The sequence below is a fragment of the Poecilia mexicana genome, unplaced genomic scaffold, assembly GCF_051168715.1.
Source record: "Poecilia mexicana isolate PSO_F unplaced genomic scaffold, ASM5116871v1 scaffold_2, whole genome shotgun sequence".
Lineage (NCBI taxonomy): Eukaryota > Metazoa > Chordata > Actinopteri > Cyprinodontiformes > Poeciliidae > Poecilia > Poecilia mexicana.
Window position 1 is genome coordinate 34,317,207 of NW_028263371.1, and position 25,286 is coordinate 34,342,492.

A 25,286-nucleotide genomic window follows, 5' to 3' on the forward strand; every position below is an offset into this window, starting at 1 on the left:
CATCTACATAATGTTTGGGCTCAAAGTGACTAAAGGTCATTTCAAGTCAGCATGGCTCTCCTGAAAATATATAATGTACCAAATATTGCATCAAACCACTCCTTATTAATTGTGTTTGTGATTGCACTCATTAACATTGTGACAATGAGTTTGACTGGATATTGTGCAGTCTTTCCTTCTGAGTGTTATTCTCACAATATTTGAATTTTTAACCATTTTTGGACTTCATTAGCAACTATTATTATACAGGCTTGAATTATAGCAGAATTCTAAAAAAAAATAGAGGTCTGCAATTAGACTCTTATGCCAGAGGTTCCCAAACTGTGGGGCGCGCCCCCTAGGGGGGGTGCCGTGTCATTGCAGCCCCCGCGGGAAGCCGTCTGGATGAAAAAAAAAAACATGAACACTGTATGCGCTGGGTTTTTACCTTAGAATGGCCAACTCTCTGTTATTCCTATGCCAATTTGATACAGTAGAGGCTTCCTCACTTCCCATATTTGTGTCCTCTGTCACTTTTATCAGCAGTTAAAACTGTTTAATCCGTTGTTAACATGTTGTAACCTGTTTTTCCGAGCCACCTTTAAACGCAACATGAGCGCTAAGACGCTCGCGCTGGGTTTCCACCTGTGAAGGAGACCTGCTGCTGCTGGGCGGAGCTACGTAGGTTTGTGTTAGAATCACGGCAGCAAACCAGCAAAACGCAAAGAACTTTTCACAGAAGAAAAAGTTTGGGAACTACTGTCTTATGGTATCTCTCCATCCGTGTATTCAGTGGGGAGGCTGTGTCTCAGAATGAAGAACAGTCATCTTGAAATCGAGAACTTGGTACCTTGACTGAATTTCATAGCATGTGTTTATGGTCAAGGCACATAAGTGGCTTACTAATCTGGACTGTTTTTTTTTTTTTTCGCCGCTACCATCTGGTTGGAAAAAAGCCCAAAATGTTTATAACAACGTCTTAGCAGCAGAATCCCATGAAGATGATCCAGATACATTTTTAGTCTTTCGAACACCTGAATAGTGGTATCCAAAAGATCCATAGATACAGTGAGCCCTCACCTATTTGCAGTTTAATATTCATGGATTCACCTATTTGCGGAAATTTAGACTTCTGTTGAATGTGACTCCAAATTATTTGCAGAAAATCTTCTTAATCAAATAGTCAAAAGAAAATGCAGCTTGGAAAGCTGAAATAACTAGGTGTAATGTGACCTAATTTGCGTTTGGCTGCCTTTTGCAAAGCAGTCAATCCAGCCATTTTTATTTTCATTGGGACTAATTGGCTGGTCTCCTTTGTAGCAGAGATAAGAAAAAACATGGATATTAGCTTCTGTGGAAGAGTTATGACGGTTTTCATTGTGTGTATTAATGCACAATAAGGTATATTTGGTGTTTGAGCAATTGTATTAGGCAGTCACACACATTTTTATAGGAGGTCTCAAGTATTCACAGATTTAATCTATCTGGTTGTGGTCTCATCCCTGCAAATATCAGGGTCTGCATTAATGTTTGCTATTTTGTTTGGATTAAAGCACAATTATTTGTCCTGATTACAGAGAAGTCACTGCAAATATTCTGGGAATTATAGTTGTTTTCAGATATCCTGGTGATCAATTGTATAGAAGAAGCACCTCGCCATGCAGTCAGGAATAACAAATTGGAAAAGCCTTCAAACAAACAAATCTTTTATGGAAGTAGAATAACTTCAATCTGAATATTTTCAGATCCAATCTTTAGTTTGATGAAGTGCTGGAGTGCACACTCAGTTTTACTGTCTTACCAGCTGTTAGTCCAGAGTGTGGAGGGCTAGAAAATGTTGCCGGAGTGAGGACTGCAGATTGGTGGCTGTTTACAGATTGCTGATGATGATGATTATGAGGAGGCGTTACTCTGATAGAGCTCCTTCTCAGCTGTTCCAGCTCTGTAAGCCTATCAGAGAAAGCCAGTGAGCCAGGTTTGACCTCATCCAGCTTCTGACGATGACCTGGAGGCCAAAACACGAAGTTTCTCTTTTTAGATCAGTCAACAAAACAAGGTTCACTTGTAATCTGACACAGTACTGTTTTTTTTCTCTCGATATAACCTGTAACTCTTTAAACTACATGTTAGTGATACAGCATTAATGCTGTGAAAAAATATAATTTAGTATTCAAACATACTTACATTTGTGTAGGTACATTTTAAGTATACTAAGTATTAAGTATATTACATATAAATACAAAAATACACTAACAGCATGCTTGTACCAATTTTAAGATAACTTTAAACACACTTATTATAATTGTACCAAAATACACTTTTAAGAAATATATTAAAGTATACTTTAAGTGAACAAAATATGTATTTGCTCAGGTTGACATTATGTGGTTTGTTGAGGTGAGGACGCGGATGCAGGCAGGCCCAGGATGTATGTGAAAATGATGAATTTCAAAGGCACGGAACAACGGAGAACTGCACGGGGAAAACAGGCATCACACGACAAGATTTGACATAAGACGACCAACGACATTAAACAAGGATCCGACAAGAGACAAAGACAACAGGTGGGTTTAAATACACAGGGAGGGTAATCAGAAAAACTAGACACAGCTGGGAGCAATCAACGGGGCAGAGACTCAGGGAACTGGATAACAAATAAACACAGAAACTCAAAAAATAAACACACAGAAACACGGATCATGACACAAGTGAACCAATGAAACAATATGCTTTTAAAGATATTTTGTGTATTTTAAAATATATCCTCAAAATAGATTTAAAAAAAATTGTACTTAAAGCTTTAATTTACATCTCACTGTATACTTTAGCTAATGAAGTATGCCTTTTTAGGTGCCTTAATCTTTTACTATGTTGTTAAAATGGCAAAGAATAAAAGAAAACTAGAAAATTCCTACAGAAATTTTAAGGGGCCTGCCAACTGTGCCCATCACTTTAAACCCAGCGTTTCAAATTTGACATGAAAAATAGATATATGCAGGTCTGACATAATTATCTCACCACTACAACACAGTAACTGTAAATATTGTCAGGTATATTATGACAATATGAGTCACCATTGAAAAGCAAAGTCAGACGACTATAAGCTTCGCACATGTGGTTCTCACTCATGGTCCAAAATACAAAACATGAAGAAAGTTAGTAATAGTTAATTTCTAAAAACAATTTCAATTTTCATAGTAAAGATTTTAATTTACACTCAGAAATTCAGACAAGTAATAATTTTATGTAAGCAAAACATGAATAGTCACAGGAAATATGTATTCTTCCCACAATACATTGTGAGATCTGATTGCTGTGGGAATACTCTCTGCCTCTGTCTAGGACCCGTTGCTATGGTAATTAATGATCTGCACTTGGGCTGGCTCTCTCGTCAGATAGTCAGGTTTCTATACTTGTGAGACACCCAGCGTTGGACTCCAGGACCCTGACAAAAAACCATAAGCCCTAGGAAAATTTTGAAAACATTTTACAGGAGCAGGCATGTGTATCTATGTCATGACCAACTTTGAGATCAATAGGCCGCTATTTGTGCCTGTGAGGGGGAGTTAAACAGAGTTTTGGAGTCAGACCTCCACTGTCCTGTGTGTGTGTTTCAGAGAGAAATCTTAGTGATGCTGTGAGTTCCTCAGACTCAAGTTTTTTTGTTTTTCTCAATTTATGTGGTCATTTTTACACAGAATCCCAATAAAAATAATAGTTCCAATGCCGGGATCGAGCCGCACATTTTGATACCACTTTTGTGGGGTTTCTCGCAGCGGTACGAGCCACATTAACGGTAACGGAAGAATAATTAATTATATTTATAATAATAATAATAAAGAGACATTCTATTAGGTGAAGAACAGTAGGTGTCTGCCATGCAATGCATGGAGGCAGTGACTGACAAGTCAGTCACTGCTCTCCCTATGCATTGCTATGGCATGCCCCAATAAATAAAGAGACATTCTATTGGGTGTAGAACAATAGGTGCCTGCCATGCAATGCATGGAGGCAGTGACTGACCTGCGAAGCAGGTCAGTCACTGCTCTCCCTATGCATTGCTTATGGCAGGCCCCAATTAATAATCCTGATAGTGGAACTTAGTGTAATGTTGTTTAACAAAGTAAATAATGTGTCCATGCCTCAAAACATCAAACAATGAAAGTTTAGTGACAGCGATTCTACAACAAAAACAAATGTAAATGTATCAGGTATCTTCAGTTTTACATCTCTCTGAATATGATCTGTTGTTTTCAGCTGTTTAGCTAAAACACAAAAGCTATTTTTACTTAATCCATTTTCAGATATATGACGTATTAGTGAATGGCATTAGTTCCAGTTCATACTTCCGACCAGATGGTGGCGGTAATGCACACTTTCTTTCTTTTTTTTTATTATTATTATTATTTTTTTAGGAAAGCGCCATAAAAAGAACAGTATCACCGTGAAGCCAGGGAAGATAAGGGATGCTGTAGTATATGTAGTGGATCTATTTGCTTTAGCGGAGCCACTCCCCTTTTTGTTGAGTTGCCTTCTATGTTATTCGCCTGCGCATTGATATGTTGTATTCAAGGCTGAGTGAAGATCAGTAAAGTTCATGCTGCATCTACGAGGTGAATCTCTTTATTTAATTATACTATGTTGGAGTAAAGACACAACAAATTGGCGACGAGTAATCTGGACCCTGAACAACTGCGAGACATGAACTTTTCTTTTTCCGGAGGGACGGAGAAAAGGACGAAATAAAGCAGGAGACAAAACGAAACCTAGCAAAGCATCCGTGAGTAACAGTGCATAGCACACAGTGAAAAGATACACGGATAATATCTGGATTTCATGTACAAAATGGCTTGCGTTGGAAAAGTAGAGGAGTTTGATAGTTCAAGTGGAGACTGGGAATCATACATAGAGCGAGTGGAGTTGTACTGCGACGCTAATGATATCGAGGATGAGAAAAAAAGTTCCGTCCTCCTCAGTCTAATGGGAGCTAAAACTTACAGTCTATTCCGTAACCTCCTGAGCCCTGCCAAACCGTCGAGCAAGTCATATAAAGACATTGTTGATACGTTGCAGAAGCACTTGAATCCCGCACCGCTAGTGATAGCAGAAAGATTCAGATTTCATAAGAGGAATCAAACGAAAGATGAAAGCATATCTGAGTATATGGCCGAACTGCGCAAACTCTCGCAGCATTGTGACTTTAAAACGGGACTTGATGATGCCTTGAGAGATCGACTAGTATGTGGCATGCACTGTACAAGCACACAAAAAAGACTACTGTCCGAAAAAGAGCTAGATTTGAAGAAAGCACTCGAGCTAGCCATCTCCATGGAAACAGCAGCTAAGGGTGCGTCAGAGCTACAGAAGAAAAGCTTAGAAAACGAAGTGCATCAAATGTCCTTGAATAGGAAAAAGCAGAACTGCTATAGGTGTGGTAAATCCTCACACAATGCAAACGACTGCTGGTTCAAAGACAAAACATGCAGGAAATGCCACAAACAAGGTCACATAGAAAGAGCATGCAAATCAGACCAAATAAATACCCAAAGAGAAAAATCTGGAAAGAACAAAGGGTTCAAACCTAAATCAAAGGTCAAAGCAACTGAAATGCACAAAGTTACAGAACATTCTGACAACACAAATAGCAGTGAAGACGATGACCTGTCATGCTTAGAACTGCATAGCATAACCGAAGAAGACAGAAAAATCATATGGGTCACAACGACAGTGTCTGGAGTGAAACTAAAGATGGAACTGGACACAGGTTCAGCTTTGTCAGTGATCTCTGAAACCGATTATGACAGACTGTTCTCCCACTTACCACTGAAAAAGACATCAGTGATTCTGAAAACTTACACAGGTGAAAAAGTGTCACCAAAAGGGAAACTTAAAGTGAATGTGGTCTATGGTGACCAAACACACAAGCTAGAGCTCTATGTCCTGAAAACCACAGGGCCAGCACTACTAGGACGTGAATGGCTGAGAAGAATTCAGCTTGACTGGAATGCAATAAAAGCCCTGAATATCTCAACAGACCTCAAGAGCTCCACCCATAGGCCTGAGGAGAGATTGTCACAGTTATTGGAGGCTAATGCACATGTGTTCGAGAAAGGCATTGGTAAACTAAAACACATTAAGGCAAAGATTGAACTTGACAAAGATGCCAACCCAAGATTCCACAAAGCGCGCCCGGTGCCGTATGCCCTGCGTCCTAAGATAGACGCCGAACTACAAAATTTGGAGGCATCAGGCATTCTCTCAAAAGTTGACTGGAGTGACTGGGCTACACCCATTGTTCCAGTAATGAAGAAAGGAAAAAGTGAAGTGCGTATATGTGGAGACTTCAAAGTGAGCATCAACCCGGTGCTGCGCACAGTGCAGTACCCCCTGCCACGAATAGAGGACATCTTCTCATCATTGGCTGGTGGGAAAAAGTTTTCAAAGATTGACTTGTCACAGGCATATCTCCAGATGGAAGTGGAGGAGTCAAGCAAAAAGTTCCTAACCATCAACACGCATAAGGGACTTTACCAATACAATCGTCTTGTGTTTGGTGTTGCTTCAGCTCCAGCCATCTGGCAAAGAGCCATGGATCAGGTGCTCCAAGACATACCTGGAACACAATGCTACCTGGATGATATTATCATAACAGGAAAAGATGATGATGATCATTTCCAAAACCTGAGCAAAGTACTCACCAGGCTGAATGAGTATGGCCTACGGGCAAAGAGAGAAAAATGTGAGTTTTTCAAAAGTGAAATCTCATACTGCGGACATGTCATTGACAAGCACGGCTTGCACAAGTCACAAGAGAAAATTGAGGCAGTGCTGAAGGCACCTAAACCTGAAAATGTGTCACAACTCAGATCGTACTTGGGTCTCGTTAACTATTACCACAAGTTTCTGCCAAACCTTGCCTCAGTGCTGTACCCACTAAATGCGCTGCTACAGACAGGAGTGGAATGGAAATGGTGTGAAAAATGTGAGAAGGCCTTCACAGAAACAAAAAGACTAATTACATCTGACGAGCTACTTACCCACTACGATCCGTCCAGACCCATCCGTCTGGCATGTGACGCGTCCCCGTATGGTATTGGCGCAGTCCTGTCGCACACGATGGATAATGGACTTGAACGCCCAATTGCATTCGCTTCAAGGTCGCTGTCTAGTGCTGAGCGCAATTATGCACAGATAGACAGGGAAGCCCTTAGTCTAGTCTGGGGTATCAAAAAGTTTCATCATTACCTTTATGGTCGAAGGTTTACTTTAGTGACAGATCATCAGCCCCTAGTGTCAATATTCAACCCACGAAAAGGAGTCCCAGTGATGTCAGCTGCGCGACTACAACGATGGGCCCTGTTCTTAGGAGCACACTCATATGACATCGAGTTCAAGGGGACTAAACAACACTGCAATGCCGATGGGTTGTCACGCCTCCCACTGTCAACTTCTGTGGAGGAACCGGCATCAAAAGGTGACCCGGCAGAAATGTTCCACACAACACTGATAGACCAGCTGCCAGTTACGAATGCCATGATAAGAAAAGAAACGCGGAATGATCCAGCACTTTCCAAGGTGTATGACATCACAGTACAAGGCTGGCCTGCCCATGGGAATCCATGCTTTCCTGAGTTTTCAGCAAGACGTGATCAGCTGTCAGTCTGCCAGGGAACCTTGATGTGTGGATCACGGGTGGTAGTGCCGTCCAAGCTTCGCACCAGAGTGTTGGACAGTCTGCATGAGGCTCATGTAGGTACGGTGAAGATGAAAAGTCTGGCCCGTAGCTATGTATGGTGGCCAGGGATAGATAAACAGATTGAGGACATCACCAAAACCTGTCCAGGATGCCTAAGCGTTCAAAATGCACCACCACAGGCTCCTTTAATTACATCCGTGGGAATGGCCATCTGCACCTTGGCAGAGAGTGCACATTGATTTTGCTGGTCCGTTCATGGACTCTATGTTTCTCATAGCTGTGGACGCTCACTCAAAATGGCCAGAAGTAGTCCCAATGAAATCAACAACATCAGAAAAGACCATCTCTGTTTTGAGAACCATCTTCGCCAGGAATGGCCTGCCTGAGCAAATTGTGAGTGACAATGGCCCACAGTATACTTCTGAAGAATTCCAAGATTTCATGAAAAAGAATGGTATCAAGCATTTCAAGTCAGCACCTCACCATCCTGCAACAAACGGGTTAGCAGAACGGTTCGTACAAACATTTAAAAAGGCCATGAAAGCAATGACAAGAGACGACATCTCTATTCAACACAAAATTGACAATTTCCTCCTGGTGTACCGGAATTCTGTACATGCAACGACTAATCAGTCACCTGCACTGCTGTTTATGAATAGACAGCTCAGATCTCGCATTGACCTTCTGAAGCCGAACCTGAGGAGAGAAGTGCAGAACAAACAGTTCAGCAACTTTGCACGTGAACCGCCAAGGAGTTTCGATGTGGGTCAGCAGGTCCTGGCACGTGACTACCGAGGGGAAAAATGGACGCCTGGAAAGATAATCACTCGGAGCGGCCCTCTGATGTACGAGGTGGACACTGGAGAGCATACCTGGAGACGTCATGTGGATCAGCTGTTGAATGCTCAACCAAAGACACCAGAGCAACCAGCATGTCCACCTGGTCCTGAAACCAACTCTGAACCCAGTACAGTGACACCCCCAGTTGCTGAGGACATGCCCCCTACCGAGAGCACTCCACAGGCTCCTAGACGTAACCCTGAACGACTCAGGGCACCCCCTAAAAGATTGGATTTATGAGTTCACTTGTGGGACTTCTGTTTAAAAAAAAAAAACTGAGGGTTCAATGTGTGTTACCTGGTTAGCGCATTGTGTTTAATATATTGGAAATGTTTCATGTTACTTATAGCGTAGCGCATTACTCTAAAAGGGGAGGAGTGTAGTATATGTAGTGGATCTATTTGCTTTAGCGGAGCCACTCCCCTTTTTGTTGAGTTGCCTTTTATGTTATTCGCCTGCGCATTGATATGTTGTATTCAAGGCTGAGTGAAGATCAGTAAAGTTCATGCTGCATCTACGAGGTGAATCTCTTTATTTAATTATACTATGTTGGAGTAAAGACACAACAGATGCTCTTTAAATTTGCCATTTTTACTCGCATAATATTACCTTAAAAGTAGAGAGAGCCTTGATAATAGTTAATAGTTTTGGTAAATTCAAGCTGGTGACGTCCTAGACAACATAACTGGACAAGAACTGGATGGAAACGAAATGTGGGTCATGAAAGGAGCTCGAAGATGCGAAGGCGGCTAACGTGTTGCTAGCTGGTGGTAAGTTTGCTTCAAAGTACTTATTATCTTCGTCTAATTATAAACAGTGCAGTACATATAAACTTAAATTTGTTTGAGAAATAGTCATTTTTTCAATTTTATTATTATTATTATTATTATTATTATTATTATTATAACAATCATTCAACTTCAGGGTTATAACCATAGACACCATATACTAGACGCCTCATGGAGCGCTGAGTCGTACGTAACAGCGTCCGCCATCTTGAATGTGGCAGCAGAGCGATCGGAGCTCCTTAACTCCTTAACTCCTGTGCTGTGTGGACTTGTTTCAACCGTTTTACGAAACAAACATTAGGATTACCTTCCCCAGGTAAGGATGAAAGATCAGAATTACTTGACTTTGCAGCCAGAAATTTGCTTTTAAACAACCGAAAAATATTTCCTATGTAGTTTAATTGGCCCGACATAACCGCTGATTGTTAGCTTAGCAGCTAACGTTTTCATACTGTTTTCTAATGAGAGAGCTGATGAAAAACTGCTGTTAGAGGAGAAGTTAATTAAAAACCAGAGGATTTAGTGAGGAAAGATCAGTCTGGATCAGAGCTGGAGCTGCTGTTCTTCAGTCTGTTTCCAGCTCAGCCTCACCATGTTGATATTTAGCTATGAAGATGCTACGAGTCAGAGCCCAACATGCTGAAAATGTATTTTTCTGAATATGAAGGAAACATATATGTATTTTCTATTACATGTTTAGATCATTTCTCTTTTTATCCTTGGCTTTAGCCTGTGAACCAGGACGTCTCAGAAGTCATTGGAGTTCTCCCAGTGAGACCAGCAGACTGAAACCCTGCCTGTATAATAAATCAATGTTTTTTTCTTTCACTTTTTGTGTATTTTTAAATACCTCAATCTGAAGTATTAGTGTATTAATGTAGCTTATGTAATGAAATAAGAATGATTTACTCTGTTAGAATTATTTTCACTCTGTGCTGTCAATAGCAGAGTTGACAGCAAACGTTGTCAAAAAAGATATTTTTCTCTGGAAAAAAGTAAAGTTGTTTGACAATGACTGATTTATAAATCAAAAGTCATTTCTCATTGTATAAAAAATAAATACAAGAAAATCATTTGTTTCTTGTCCTGAAATGTTAAATGTACATTACATTATGGAATTATGTAAATATCAAATCAATCAATCAAATTTTATTTGTATAGCACATTTCAGCAGCAAAGCATTTCAAAGTGCTTTACATAATTAAAAACAGCACGTGACGTTGATTAAACAGTGAGAAAGACATTTTGAAAAAGATTAAAAAAGATAAAAACATTAAAATCCGCACCCTTTTTAGGACTTCAGTTAAATGTCATTTAACTGGGGCTCTAACCCTCTGGGACTTAAGTGAAAAACACCGTTTGACAAGGACTCTAACCTCTAGGTTTTTAGTTGAAACGCCGTCAACTGGGACTCTAAACCCAGTAGGACTTTAGTTAAACGTCATTTAACAAGGATTCTCACACCCCTGGATATAGATTCGTTGAATTGGGACGTTTTCCGGGGGGCTTTACATAGACGGTGTGAAAGAGAAATAAAAAGAAGTTAATAACTAGATGAAAAGTAAAGATAAAAACATTAAAAAACATCAAAGACATTAAAACCCACATTCTAACCCTAATTCAGCCATAAGCAGCTCTAAACAGGTGGTTTTAAGGTGAGATTTAAAGGCTCTCAGTGTTTCAGCTGTTTTCCAGTTTTCTGGAAGTTTGTTCCAAATCTGTGGTGCATAGAAACTGAATGCTGCTTCTCCTCATTTGGTTCTGGTTCTGGGGATGCAGAGCAGAACCAGAAGATCTGAGGGGTCTAGACGGTTGGTACAGCAATAACAGATCTTTAATGTATTGTGGTGCTAAACCATTCAGTGATTTATAAACTAACAGTATTTTAAAGTCTATTCTCTGAGCTACAGGGAGCCAGTGTAGGGACTTTAAAACTGGAGTTATGTGCTCTATCTTCCTGGTTTTAGTGAGAACGTGAGCAGCAGCTTCTGGATCAGCTGCAGCTGTTTGATTGATTTATTAGTCAGACCTGTGAAGACGCTGTTGCAGTAATCAATGTGGCTAAAGATAAACACATGGATGAGTTTCTCTAGATCGTGCTGAGACATCAGTCCTCTAATCCTGGAGATGTTCTTCAGGTGATAGAAGGCCGACTTTGTGACTGTCTAAATGTGGCTCTGAAGGTTCAGGTCAGAGGTCATCACTACTCCCAGGTTTCGGGCTGATCGCTGGTTTTCAGTTGTAATAACTGAAGCTGCGCATTGATTCTAGTTCGCTCCTCTTTAGGTCCAAAGATAATAACTTCAGTTTTGTTTCTGTTCAGCTGGAGAAAGTTTTGTCTCATCCACACATTTATCTGTTCTAAGCATCTATTCAGTGATTGGATGGGGTCAGAGTCACCTGGTGACATCGTGATGTAAAGCTGTGTATCATCCGCGTAGTTATGGTAGCTGAGCTTATTTCCTGTTATAACCTGAGCCAGTGGGAGCATATAAATATTGAATAGAAGGGGTCCTAGGATTGAACCTTGGGGTACACCACATGTGACCTTTGACCTCTCTGATGAGAAGTTTCTGATTAAAACAAAGAAATCCCAGTTTTTTATGTAAGATTCAAACCAGCTGAGCACTGGACCGTAGAGTCCGACCCAACTCTCCAGTCGATTCAGTGAAATGTCATGGTCAACAGTGTCAAAAGCTGCACTGAGGTCCAACAGAACCAGCACTGTGGTTCTCCCATAGTCTGTATTTATATGGATGTCATTGAACACTTTGACTAGGCCGTCTGCGTGCTGTGATGAGAACAAAAACCAGACTGGAAGGAGTCAAAGCAATTCATTATTGTTAGGAAGTTATTTAATTGTTTAAAAACTGCTTTTTCAATAACTTTGGTGATGAATGGGAGGTTGGAGATCGGCCTGTAATTCTGCAGTAGTGATTTGTCTAGATTGTTCATTTTTATCAGTGGCTTGATAACTGCTGTTTTCAAAGCCTGGGGGAAAACACCTGAAGAGAGCGATGAGTTTACTATTTGGATCAGATCAGTGGTGGGAAGTAATGAAGTACAAGTACTTCGTTACTGTACTTAAGTACATTTTTCGTGTATCTGTACTTTACTTAAGTAGATTTAATAATGGGTACTTTCTACTTTTACTCCACTAGATTTTACAGTAAGTATCAATGACAGATATTAACACAAAATACTTTGTCGAATGGCAATTTCTTAAGTTCGGTCCATTTACCTGTACTAGCTTACTGGCACATATTCCACATTCAATATGGCGGACGCTGTGACGTATCGCAGCAACAGGCCGACCTGCTCCATGAGGCGTCTACGTATTAATGTCTATGGTTATAACAGCTTGGAGGCTCTGCGTGTTGCAACTTAGTATAGTTTTCTCCCTAAACTTAACCTGGTTTTAATTAAACTCAGTATGCCAAAGAGACTTCAATATTATGAGGCTTTTGTTTATAACTTGTTCGTCATTGTTTTTGTCTTCAACATATTTTTACAATAAGCATGATTTGATTTAAAAATAATTTGACTGAATTTATTCCCCTTGTTAATCTACCATTTCTCATGCATTTTATTCATTGTTGGCTTTCAGGGCCCTGTGATGGACTGGTGACCTGTCCATGGTGAACCCTGCCTCTCATCTGATGGCTGCTGGAGATGGGCACCACCAGCCCCCCTCACCACCCTCAATCCATTTTCAGATATATATGATGTATTATATCTGAAAATGGATCAGTGTGTTCAGATCATGGATGGAAAGCTTTTAAGGTAATTTGTCTCTCTTAAGTCCACACTTAAAAAAACGTAATTGTTAATACCAGGATCCACTGGCTCTATGATATTTCTGATGACTTTTTTCTACTTTAACATAAACAGGCAAAGAAGTCACCCAGAAATGTTTTTCCACTTTCCATTTGGTCCCAATCATCATCAGTTCTGATGATGCCACATACATAGTGAGTTCACAACGTCTTAAAACTGTAAGTCGTACTTTTCTCTTTGCTGTTTTTATGTACTCTTTAAAATACAAGTGCTTTCTCAGTTTAATTGCCTTACTGTTTTATTTTTATTTTTATAGGTCTCTGTAAAGTTCAGTGAATGGTTCTGTCGTTGATCCTCACTGTTCTTAGGAAGGAGAAATCTCAGTTTGTCTGCAGTAATACTGGAATACTGTGACATTGTATTAAAACAATACTCTGTTCTCCTTGGTGAAATATTTTTCACATTTCCTCTAAAGTGTACTAATGTTTTATTGTGCTAATTTTCATGAGCATGTTGTCTGTAAACTTTTAATATGCTGACAATTTGTACAATTCTCTGATAGTATATTGGCAATTAGGGCTGAAACGATTCCTCGAATGATTCGAGTACCTCGATTACTAAAATTCCTCGAGGAAAATTTACCTGCCTCGAAGCTTCCTTAATTTATGTTTTATTAGTTAGCGCACCGTGTTCCGGCCGGGACTTCATTTGCGTTGCGCGGAGCTCTCACTTCCGCCTCTGAGTTGTTGACAAAAGCTAAGTCTCAGCGGCATAAAGTCCAATCTTCAAGATTGGCCCGTGGGGATTTTATTGATTGATGATAATGCCCGACTTTTTATCGTTTTTGGGGAACCAATAAGCATCCTTAAAATGACTGGGGGAATGCCTGGAGTACGGCAGCATTTCTCCTCCGGGGCTGCTGGTTGAAAGCGAACGGCGGGAAGAGCGCTGAGGTGAGCGGATAGACTGAACAGGGCGGGCGGCTGAGTAGCTGATGCTTACCGTGTAAATGTAGCTTTACCGACGAACCGCACAATAAATTTCATATCCCGGTCTGAAGAAACGGGTGGCGGAGCGCATCGTACATGGCTGGTAGATGAGTTTCTGAGTGACCAGTGAAGGTGTCGTAAATATCCCGTATTGCTTCCCCCCGTGTTCGTCCCCCGGTCTAACGGTTCGTCAGTCCGCTGGTCTATTTCCTCCCCTCCACCCCATCTTACGTTCGTTCATTCGCCCTCTCCTCCCCACTCCAGGCGGCATTTCAAACCCAAAGCGTGACAGGTTAGGTGGCAAGGTGAGTTTAATTAATCTATTAAACTCACTGAAGATGAATACATAAACTAAAAGCTGGATTGTAGACATTTTTTATAAGCATATTTGTGAGCCTGCCTCTTTGTTATTAAATTCAATATAATTTCAGATTTTTCTATAACTTTTCTTCTGGTTAACTTAGAAAGTGAGCTATTATTGTTACAGGTTAGTTTTCTAAACTACAAAAGAGCAACTGTTAGGGATGCTCAAATATGAAAAATTGGACTGATAGTGATATCTGATAGTAACACCGGTATTATGCCAGATTTACCAATATTTCATTTTATAATTTTTTTTTATCCGATTACTCGATTAATCATAAGAATAATCGATAGATTACTCGATTACTAAAATATTCGTTTACAACAGCCCTATTGGCAATGTACTCTTGAAAAATGTGAATATATTGAATACACAATGTAATTGTTTTCACCTTGAAAGTGTGTTGTCATTGATCTTTCTGTGTACTGTAGCCTGATATGTTTGCAGTACTGTGGTGTCTATGAAGCATTAATGTACAAAGTGGCGAAGCAGAATAATAAAAGTGTTAGGTTCCGTGTTTATTTTTGAGTTTTCTGTGTTCAGTCCTGTGTTCCTGTGAGTCTCTGTCCTGTCCTCCCCGTTGATTGCTCCCCAGGTGTGTCTCGTTCCCTTAATTACCCCGTGTGTATTTAAACCCACCTGTTGTCTGTGTTCCTCGTCGGGTCCTGTCTATCGTCGTTTGTTGTCGTAGTTCGCCAGTAGAACTGTAAAGTCCTGGTTTGTCTAACGTCTCAGTTTTTGTGTTACTTGCGCTCCAGTAGAACTGTTTAGTCCTGGTAGTGTCAGCTCTCGTGTCTAGTCCTGTGATTCAGTTGCTACCGGTACTTAGCTGTGTGCTAGTTTCTGCCGTGCTGCCTGTATGGACTGCTGAGCTTTATTTTCACCATTAAATTCATTATCTTCACCATACCTGGGTTCTCAGCGTCTCTCCTCACCACTTCAACCCCCACCTCATGACAAAAAGACATTGATAAGAAACTGAAGAATGTACTTCATTAACAATTATAATAAACCAAAAGTGCAATTGTAACATACTGTAATCACGCTACTAATATATAAAATATTGAATGTTTATATACTTATAAGACATTCTAAATGTATTTTAAATGTAATTTGATCACAAAAATTGTGCACTAAAGATATACTAATCAGGCATGTTCATATTACATAAAAATATGTAAACTTGAAGCATACAAAGTATAACTTTAGTTGTTCCAATAAAGCACATGATAATACACTTAGTATACTTGAAACTGTGATTTTTTGTGATTTAATTAGTATTAAAATGCACAAAATTAATTGCTCCAAAATGACATACTTCAAGTATACTGATGATTAATGTGGATTCAAGTATGCTAAATTTAATATGCTTAGTATTTATTTTTCACCAGGGTTGTTTAAAAACAGTATGTGTGCTTTAATGTTTATGGAATGGTGATGGATTAAGCTGAGGGCTAAAGCTGACTGACTGTGTGTCCCATGATGTGTGATGCTTGTTTTTTCATGGATATTTTCAAAGTGATCCACTTTTTGTGTGATCCATGATTTTTGTCCTCATTCGTACAAGATTATAGGGTTATTATATGCTTAAACTGTTGCACGTTTATGTGTCCTGTGTTGAACCATGAGTGATGGTGATAATTTGAGGTGCCTCTTGTGTGTTATTAAAGCATTCATGTTGATGTAACTGTCAGATTCCAATGGTTTAGAACAATGTAGTCTCACATTATTTAGGATCTGTTAAAAGAGGGTTTAATAAAACATTGAATCAAGACTTTATATTTTTCTAACTTAATATTAGTTATTTTAAGTTGACAGTGTGAATAAAAATTATACAGCAATATGTGCTTCTTCAATAGATCAGGACAGTTTTCTTGTATTTATTTTGTGAAATAATATAGTTTTAAATGCAGTATTTAAACACTCATCAAACACCAAATTTCTTAATTTTAGGAGATTGGTGATCGGCTGATACTTACATGTGAAGCTAAACCTATTCCCCTATCTTGTCTAACTCAGCAAAGGTCTAATAATCAACCACTGTCCTCTTCTGCTCTCCTGTGAGAGAGGTTTGACTGACAGGCCAGCCCACCAGATCATATCTGCACGTTTGCAGTTAACAATAGTCACCCCACTGTTGTGAACTCAGCAACTTTCTTGGCATATTTAGTGACATTTCGGATAAAAAAAAAAAGAAGGTATTGGCCAAAATCGAATCGGCAGGCCAGGCTTTTTAAAGATTGGTGACAGGCGATTGGCCAAAAAACTGCGATTGATGCACCCCTACTGCAATAAATTTATGTAAGTAAGGGTTACTCACGTCGTGGCTCTCTGGGACCATCCACTGTGATTTTGATAGCTCTTTGATATGTAGCCACTTGGGGAGGGTTGGTGAACACTGTGATCGTGAGAGTGAAGCTTTTTCCTAAAGAGGACAAACAAGGAAACCATGGGGAAAGAGTAGAGACAGAAAAGGTAAAATATAAAAGTAATTTCTTTAGATTTGGTATCCACTTGTATGTAACCAGTTTCGGTAATTACATGTCATACATTTTAGAATTTAGGTTATTCATGAACACTGTTACAAGCTACAGTATACATGCAGACGCGCTGTAAGATTACAAAACAGCTTTAGAGCCTCATGTTTTATTTCAACTCCATGAGAAAATTTAATAATGGCCACAAGGTGGCACCTAAAAAGTTTATTCCTCAATTTAGTCATTTATTGTACACTATACTCTAACACAGAACATACTGAACATTCATTACTGTACAGAAACCAATCCATAGGAATATGAAAATGTAATTTGGAAAAACTATGAGTTAATTCAGAGTTTATATACAGTCTGACAGAGAGGAAGATAAATAACTGCCAAAGCCATTGTGTCTGATTTTTGGAGGAGATGAACTGAGCTCTGTCTTTGGCTTAGTGCTCAGATATTGCAAAACAAAATAATAACTGTTCTGTTTAAAAGAGGAACTATAAGAAAGACTGAAAACTTGTCACAAATGACACACACAGACTAGTGTAGCATTGAGTTCTTTAAGAACTTTGTGGATTTCATTAACTTTTTTTTTTACAAAAACTGAGTTAATTCTTTATTTTTAAATAATTATACATTTTAGGTGAACAAACCAAGCTCAAAAGGTCGCTAAGTGTTTGTTATGAAGAAAATGTATCAAACTATAACAAACTTCTCTGTTTGTTGATGTAAAAGTTTTCATTCACAGCGCTTGAAGGTTTTCACATTTTGTCACATTAAAACTTCAAACGTTGAGATATTTGTATGCTACATGCTTTGTAAGTACACACACACACACACACACACACACACACACACACACACACATATATATATATATAAAAAACCTTCTATGAAAGCTAAAAATATGATTTACAGAGTACAATTAGGGATCCTTCTGAAGTACTTGGACAATTAAATATAATATAAATGCACATCACTCTATTCTTATTTGTACATAATATTTAATGCCATAAATTATTTTTTTATAAATCCCAATAAAATCTGAAATTTTTCCAACACAGGCCGAGTTCAGCAATATAAGGAATATCAAAATGTCAGAGAATTACACAATCAGGTAATGATTTTGCTGCATATCAGAAACACATTTTGCTGTTCAACCACCTGCAGCAGCTCTGTTTTCAAGTGATTTGCAGTTGTGAAGTGATACAGACATCCAGATCTTTAACTTATATATTTGTGGCACTGTAGTAAAGCTGGGAATTCACCCACCTCAATGTTGCTTTTAACTAAAAGTGCATTACTGTTTTATTTCTGCAGCACTGTGAAATCCCTCTACAAAGTTCTGTCAGTTGTGTCTATATTTTCAAGAAGGCAAAAGACTAAGCACAGCTTTCAACATTCCTAAATGTGTGGAAGAGCAGAAGGAATTTGTGTACACAGGAGTGCTGTTTTAAATAGATAGGAAGGGACATTTGCCTGTGGCTGATTTAGAGTAACTGTGGTCCAGTGTTTCCGTTAGAGACAGAAATGGGGAGGGCGTGGCTTGGCAGAGCCAGGTTGATACTAAATGAAATGCTAGGAGGAAGTTGAATGAATGCTGTTCTTATTCACATTTACTTCCCCTATTTTATCCATTCAGCACTAAGTGCCTGTTCAAAACGTGTCCATTAAAATTCAACCATGATGAGACAAGAAGAACCACAGACTCTCCCTAGTATTTCACGTTCTGTGTCATGTATCCATACCTCTCCCGCTGCGGCCGACAAATCGCAGGTCATTGAATCGGGCCACTTGATTCTTGATGACCGCGGTGGCATTGCGAAGCTCTGCTGAATAGTTCTCATCATTTCCAGCCATCACAGTTACCAAAGTACCATCAGGAATATCGCCCAGGGTCACTAACTGGACAAACATCAAACAAAATTATGACAGTCTAGAAACTTTTGTCTTGTTAGACCCTAATACAAAATAAAATGAAATTATTTTTTAGCTTTTTATACCATTTTATTCTACTTACTGGAAAATGGATAAAAGTTCTGAAAGTTAAAACTTAGAGGTTAACATTATAATGTTATTAATGAAACCTTTGGTTCTTATTGTTCACACATTATCTCTGCTTAAATGTATCACAGCATTTACACAGATACTTCAGTTCTGCGGGTCCTACTTGGTACAGACTGACGCATCTATAAGTCTCTTGAAGTCAACCAAAAGTATTAAGGGGGAGTAATTTCCAGAGTGCCATTGTATAGCACAATCAAGTAACAATGTTAACTTCAGCTCTTTAAAAAAATGCTATACACTTCGAAAGTAATTAAAAAGAAATTTCGCCTTGTAATTTAACGCCTTGAAATTTGGTCTCTATTACTTTAAAAACTCCTGCTCTTTCTGAAACTCTGCCTTCATGAAGTCATCACAAAATGGCTCCTCAATTAACCCTGTAATTAGAAAGTTAATATTAATCCTCTGTGTTGGTCAGACCAACACATGGTGTGACCAACATGTCACACCATGTGTTGGTCTGTCATGGTGTCTGTCACACCAACACAAAGCAATGCATAATTGTGAAGAGGATGGAAAATAACGATGTAGCGAAGCAACAGCCAACAGGATTGTGGTAACTCTGGAGGAACTGCGGAGAATTACCGCTCAGATGGAGAAATGGCAAACATGTGGAGGAAGGTGCTATGGTCAGATGGGATCAAAATTGAATTGTTGACAACATGTAAAGAAAAACTAACACTTTACATCACCCTGAATACACCAGCTTAGTGAGGGAAGCTGATCAGAGTTGACAGGAAGATGGATGGGGCTAAATCCAGTAGAAACTTGAAAGAAAAAAAGATTACAGGCTGTTGAACACCTCCAGCACCTTCCAGCAGGACAACAGATGTTAATGATAAACAGATTCATGTGTTATAGTGGCCTAGCCAAAGCCCAGCCAAATGAATTAACTCATCAAACTTTTTTTATATAGCACTTTTCATACTATCACACACTTCACAATGACGCACTGTGCCATTTTATCACATCCCGAAATCAATTAAGGTTTTGTAGTTTGGGTGGGACAAAATCCCAAAAAGTTAATGGGTGTGAATACTTTAGAAAAATTAAAACGAGGGGTTTAGAGTCCGTTCTTCTCCTTAACACCTGCTGTTATTGAGGCCCAGCAAGGCTTATTTCCATAAAAACGCTAATCTACCATTGCTGTGCAAATGTCCGGGATAGATATAGTACTATGGACGGTTTCTCTTCTCACATAGAGCTCTCTAAGCAAACAACTGCAACCTGTGTTGACTGACAAGCTGCCATTAATCTGTGAGTTAAACATTGATTGTAATGTACTTCAATAATCACATGTTGATGTTTGCATTATGAGTTGTCAAAAAAAAAATAATAAGGGCAGTAAAAGACTGAAAAATCAAGCAAAAAAATGCAGCAAAATTTTGAATGTGCAGATATCTGTAGAAAAAAATATGAAATACCTGTCTGCACTTCCATCATGTTTGTGCTATAACACACAATTAGATGGGCGCTTTTATGGGTGTGCATGAAATGTGCATTATATGTGCATTACATCCATTTTCAGTAAGACGTAGCTACAGCCACTCATTATGCTTCATAATGATGCATTATGTTCCAAATTCACAAACAAGCAGAGAAATGCATGTGGGAAGACTAATGCATAAAACTCAATAAATCAATCTGCTGTGTGTTCTGCAGCTTAGAGATGCTGTTCCACAAATGCATTGAGTCTGAAAGAGGAGAAAAGCCTCCTACCATACATTCACATGTGAGTGAATACCCTGGAAACAAATAAAACACCAGACAGTGTGCTTTCAGAATGCTGGGAATGAATGACAAGAATGAAGTGGTCATATAGGACTAAAATGTTGAAATACAGATAAAAAAATGTTTGGAGATATTATCACTTTTTTATTAGCAGTAAATTATATTAATATATTTCTGCTAAATATCACAGTTCATAAATTTAGTCCTGAAAAAAAGACTAAATATTTTGAACACAGTTCAATAAAGAATTAAATCTTTCATAAACACTTTTTCGGTTGATGTTTATGTTAATGAATGTACAGTGGATCCCCGGTTAGAGAGAACAGCTTTAGTCCGTCAATTCTGGAGATCTCCTCTAAAACAATAACTGGCTATGTTAATAGTTCAAACACTAAATATACCTTAATATTGATAGAAACAATGGAAACCACCTTAGCACTGCTGCTAATAAAGTTAACATTCACAGTCTTCCTTCTCTCCATTGGAGGGGTACAGATATTTCAAGCTTTCAAATATTTTAAATAGTAATGAATGAAAAAAGCCTCAGACTGAACTGGAAGTAGGTGGGGGTCCACTGTAAGAATTTTAACATATGAACTTCAGGTTGGAGAGTTTCTATCAGGGCAAAAAGCAAAGGCTCCAGCGCAAATACATTTCAGTGAGGGTTTACTCCTGCTGATCCAAACTCCAGCAACTAAATCTACATTTCCTTTCTTATATATATATATATATATATATATATATATATATATATATATATATATATATATATATATATGTGCAGTGCCAATCAAAAATGTTTAGTACACACCTTAAAAGCAATGGGAAGAGTCTTGTTACACCTCCAGTGAGTGGGCAGGACAGAGCAGAGGAAATTTGGGCTGTCAGTTTTTACCAGCTCTCCTGGATGATCAGAAATCACCTACAAAGATAAAAAAGGGCATCACATTTTTTGTTTTCAATTATAAATCAAAGCACTTCAATTATTGAAGAGTTTGTTGCTGTACCTCAGCCATGCCGTGGTCCGCTATGCGGAACTTGCCCATCACGGCGGCCCCTCCACCAGCCTCCTGGGCTCCTAGAGGCAAAGCCTCGGCCATTTTCCCCCCCGAGGCAAGGGAAGTGGAGGGGGGAGTGTATCGCCTACCAGGGGCTGGATCTGGGAGAAAATGAACATGGCGGTATGAGTCATACTACAGATATACACATACAATAATATTGAAAACAAATTCTTTAAAAAGGTGATTTTTTTTATTATTCAAAACATTTAGCTAACACTTTGTCAGTCATTTTTCTCTTAATTTAAAAATAACTGGATTTTAGATGGTATGAATCTGAGTTCAACTGAATTCATCTTATTTATGTAGTGCCATTTCACAACAAATGTCATCCGAAGGCACATTACAAAAAATACATTTCAGTTCAGCCACACACATTCCACTTGATCCTAATTATCAAACAGTGAATTAGGTGCAGTTTATTATTCAAAATCAATTATTGACTTGGAGCATTCACTCCTCCTGGACGAGCACGTAGTGACAGTAGACAATCTCTTGCACTGTCGTTGACTTTACAGCAATCCCTCAGCAGTAAAGTGCATGCAACGACAATGGAAAGGAAAAAGACTCCTTTATCAGGAAGAAGCCTGCAGCAGAACCAGAACCTGGCCCAGTGTGAGCAGCCGTCTGCTACGACTGACTGGGGGTTTGAGAAGACGGAGCAGGTACACCAAAAACAAACTAATGAACTGATGCAGGAGTACTTTCTATGTTAATGACATGCAACAAGTTAATAGCAGGAGAGGGAGTGAATGTAGTTGGTGACAACATTACCTCAGTTGCTGATTGGAACCCCTGTAAAGACGCCTGAAAAGTTAGTGTCATCTTTTATTGTAGAATCATAACCTCATAATATTTAGAATATTTAAATATCCCATGTTAATACATTTTTAAAACAAAAACTTTCCTCAGTCTTAAATATCAACATGCTTTTATTTTTTCCAATAAATATAACTGAAGGACTTTTATCATTCAAACTATATTGGGTCGTTCTAAGCATTGACAAACTATTACGGAGCAATTCACAATTCCCTCTTTGCCAAGGAGTGTGAATATGGTGTAACATAGATCCATATTATGAATGCCATTTAGGAAAATGCAGGAATGTTTGCAGGAAAACATTAACTCGCCTAAATTTGCTCATATCTATAGTGAGAGCTCTAAAAACTAACTAACATACAGGGGTGGATGAGGACCCAGTTAAGCTAAATGATTCATAACCCTGGCAAATTTTTTCAAATGTTTTTTCATTATAAAAAACATTGTGTGTGCGTGTGTGTGTATATATATATATATATATATATATATATATATATGTATATATATATATATATATATATTTTTTTTTTTTTCATTTATTTATTTATTTTTTCTCAGCAATCAATGAAAAATTGTTTTTGGGATTCCAACTGCTGAGCAGCTTTCTCAATTACTCAATTATTTGCACAATCTGTCTGGTGATAAGCTCCAGGTCTTTGGGTTTGGAAGGCCCCATTACCATTACCCTAATCTTTAGCTCTATGCATAGTTTAAAGTCAGGACTGGGCTGCTATGAATCATTTTCAGCTAAACCACAAATTTATCTTGCCACCATTTACAATAAGCAGGGTGCAGGTGGCATATCTATGCTGGTTATATAAAACGATGGGCTTTTTGCATTTATTTACCAAAGCTGAGTCTTTGGGTCAGCTTTAGTGTAGTGTTTGACCAAGTTACAATGAAGTGTGTGATCAAGGAACTAAAGGAAAAAGAAGTATATGTTCATGATCAAAAGCTCATAGGACAAGCAAAAATAGCACTGTTAATTTAAGAAAATGTACTGGAAAATGCCTTCAGAAATCCCAACATTTCTAAAGATTTAGCCGCAGGACAGAATAAGTCCCCCAGGAGCCTGTAAATAACTCAGTTTTAAAGTGCAAGAAGAGTTTGAGACTGATGGAATCAGAGCAGAAGAAAGAAAAGTCGCACAGATAAATTCCAGAGACTTCAGCCGCCAAATGAAAACAGACCCAGGCTGTAAATATGAAACATTTCTACTGAAATGTGTTTGCATGCAGCAGTAATGTTTCCCTTCACTTTCACTTTTAAATTATTTCCAGTAAAATGTAATAGTAATACTGCAGGTCTTGGGTGCTTTAAGCAGTAGTTGTCCCATCTGCAGAATTTTGCTTCTGCAGTCACTAAATTGTACCAATGTCTTAATTGTTCATGCTATTGTGGGAACAAGAAATATTGTTTCTACACCTGGTCCTGCAGTTTTTAATGCATTCTGCTCTTCAGCTGTGGAAGACGACGTTTCGCTGGCATTACATTTTGATTTGAAGTGTGGCTGCTTTTTTTTTTTGACATGAACTAATTTTGATTGACTGAATTTCAATCAAGACTCATCAAATACTAATTACAATATATCCTCATTACAGAATTTCTTCAGTAATATTTAAAAAATGCCTAAGTCATATGTGTAGTCCAAACATGATTGCATGTTGTTTACAGAGAGAAAAAGCAATGTTTTAAACATGGACATTCATGGCTAATTTTCTGTACTCCACATGTAATAGGACAAATACCTTTAAAAATGATTAGTGGAAACTCAAATTTTGAGTTCCTAGAATAACTCAAAATGTTATATCATGCTTATCAACATGGTATAAAATTTTCTTCTTTCTTTATTATCCAGGCTTGCAAGGAACTCTGCAGATCTAAAAGCATTGCATAAATACAAATTTTAATTAATTAAAAAGGTACACAAAATAAAATGCTAGTTTAATATATATATTTTTTGACATCTGCATTAGACTTTTAGAATTCAACCATCAAGTTGCGTTTACTTTGAATCTGCGGGACAACTTAAGATATTTTTAGAACCTAATAATTTCATCAAATGTGAGGATAGTAAAGAGAAAAGTTACTTTTTCATCTTCTACCAGAGCGTTATTAACAAAAGCAGAATTTCTTTGAACACACAGCGAATTAGACGTTGCCGTCCTCAACCGACCCTGAAGCCTTTTTCACCGTATTTGTCAGGTTTAAAATTTGGACCGAGATTTCTGGGCTCAGTTTATTGTTACTGTTTTTTCTAGCCTGGACTGATGAAGTCATAAAAAACACGTCCAGTGTTTTGGGGGGTGGCGAATGGTCAATGATGGTTATAAAGGTGTTCGCTGCCCAGTGAAGAACAAGGAGCCCGGCTGGAAGTCGTGCAGGCCTACCGTATTTTGCATCCCACAGAAACACCATCTGTGCGCCTCAGTGCCAGCAACCCGACCTCAGAGCTCTCCAGGACCTTCGCCTGCAGTCCCGCAGTTCTTTCGCACTACTCGGTACTCTTTAAGATCTGCAGAGGTGCTGGTTGTTACTTCTGGTATGTGGGTAAAATCCCAGACGCACCGGATGCGCGAGACTGCAAACCCAAAGTGGCTCAGCTCTCCAAAACAGAAAGTGGTTTGTTGAGATCTGTGATCGATTTGAGAAAAAAGTGTCGAGCAGCTGCTGTGGAGCAGAAACTGGGCTTCCCAAC

General features: G+C 38.7%; 1 protein-coding gene across 1 annotated transcript in view; it reads right to left on the reverse strand.

Moving 5' to 3' along the window:
• Window positions 1–25,286, reverse strand: part of runx1 (RUNX family transcription factor 1) — a 28,952-nt gene extending 3,666 nt beyond the window's left edge. The window contains exons 1-6 of the mRNA XM_088015042.1: window positions 24,979–25,286; window positions 21,719–21,870; window positions 21,523–21,633; window positions 18,665–18,821; window positions 16,754–16,858; window positions 1,781–1,984 (exon numbers count right to left, since the gene is read on the reverse strand). Of these exons, the coding sequence (XP_087871168.1) occupies window positions 1,781–1,984; window positions 16,754–16,858; window positions 18,665–18,821; window positions 21,523–21,633; window positions 21,719–21,870; window positions 24,979–25,006 (757 nt within the window). The 5' untranslated portion in view covers window positions 25,007–25,286. The remainder of the gene's footprint in view (window positions 1–1,780; window positions 1,985–16,753; window positions 16,859–18,664; window positions 18,822–21,522; window positions 21,634–21,718; window positions 21,871–24,978) is intronic.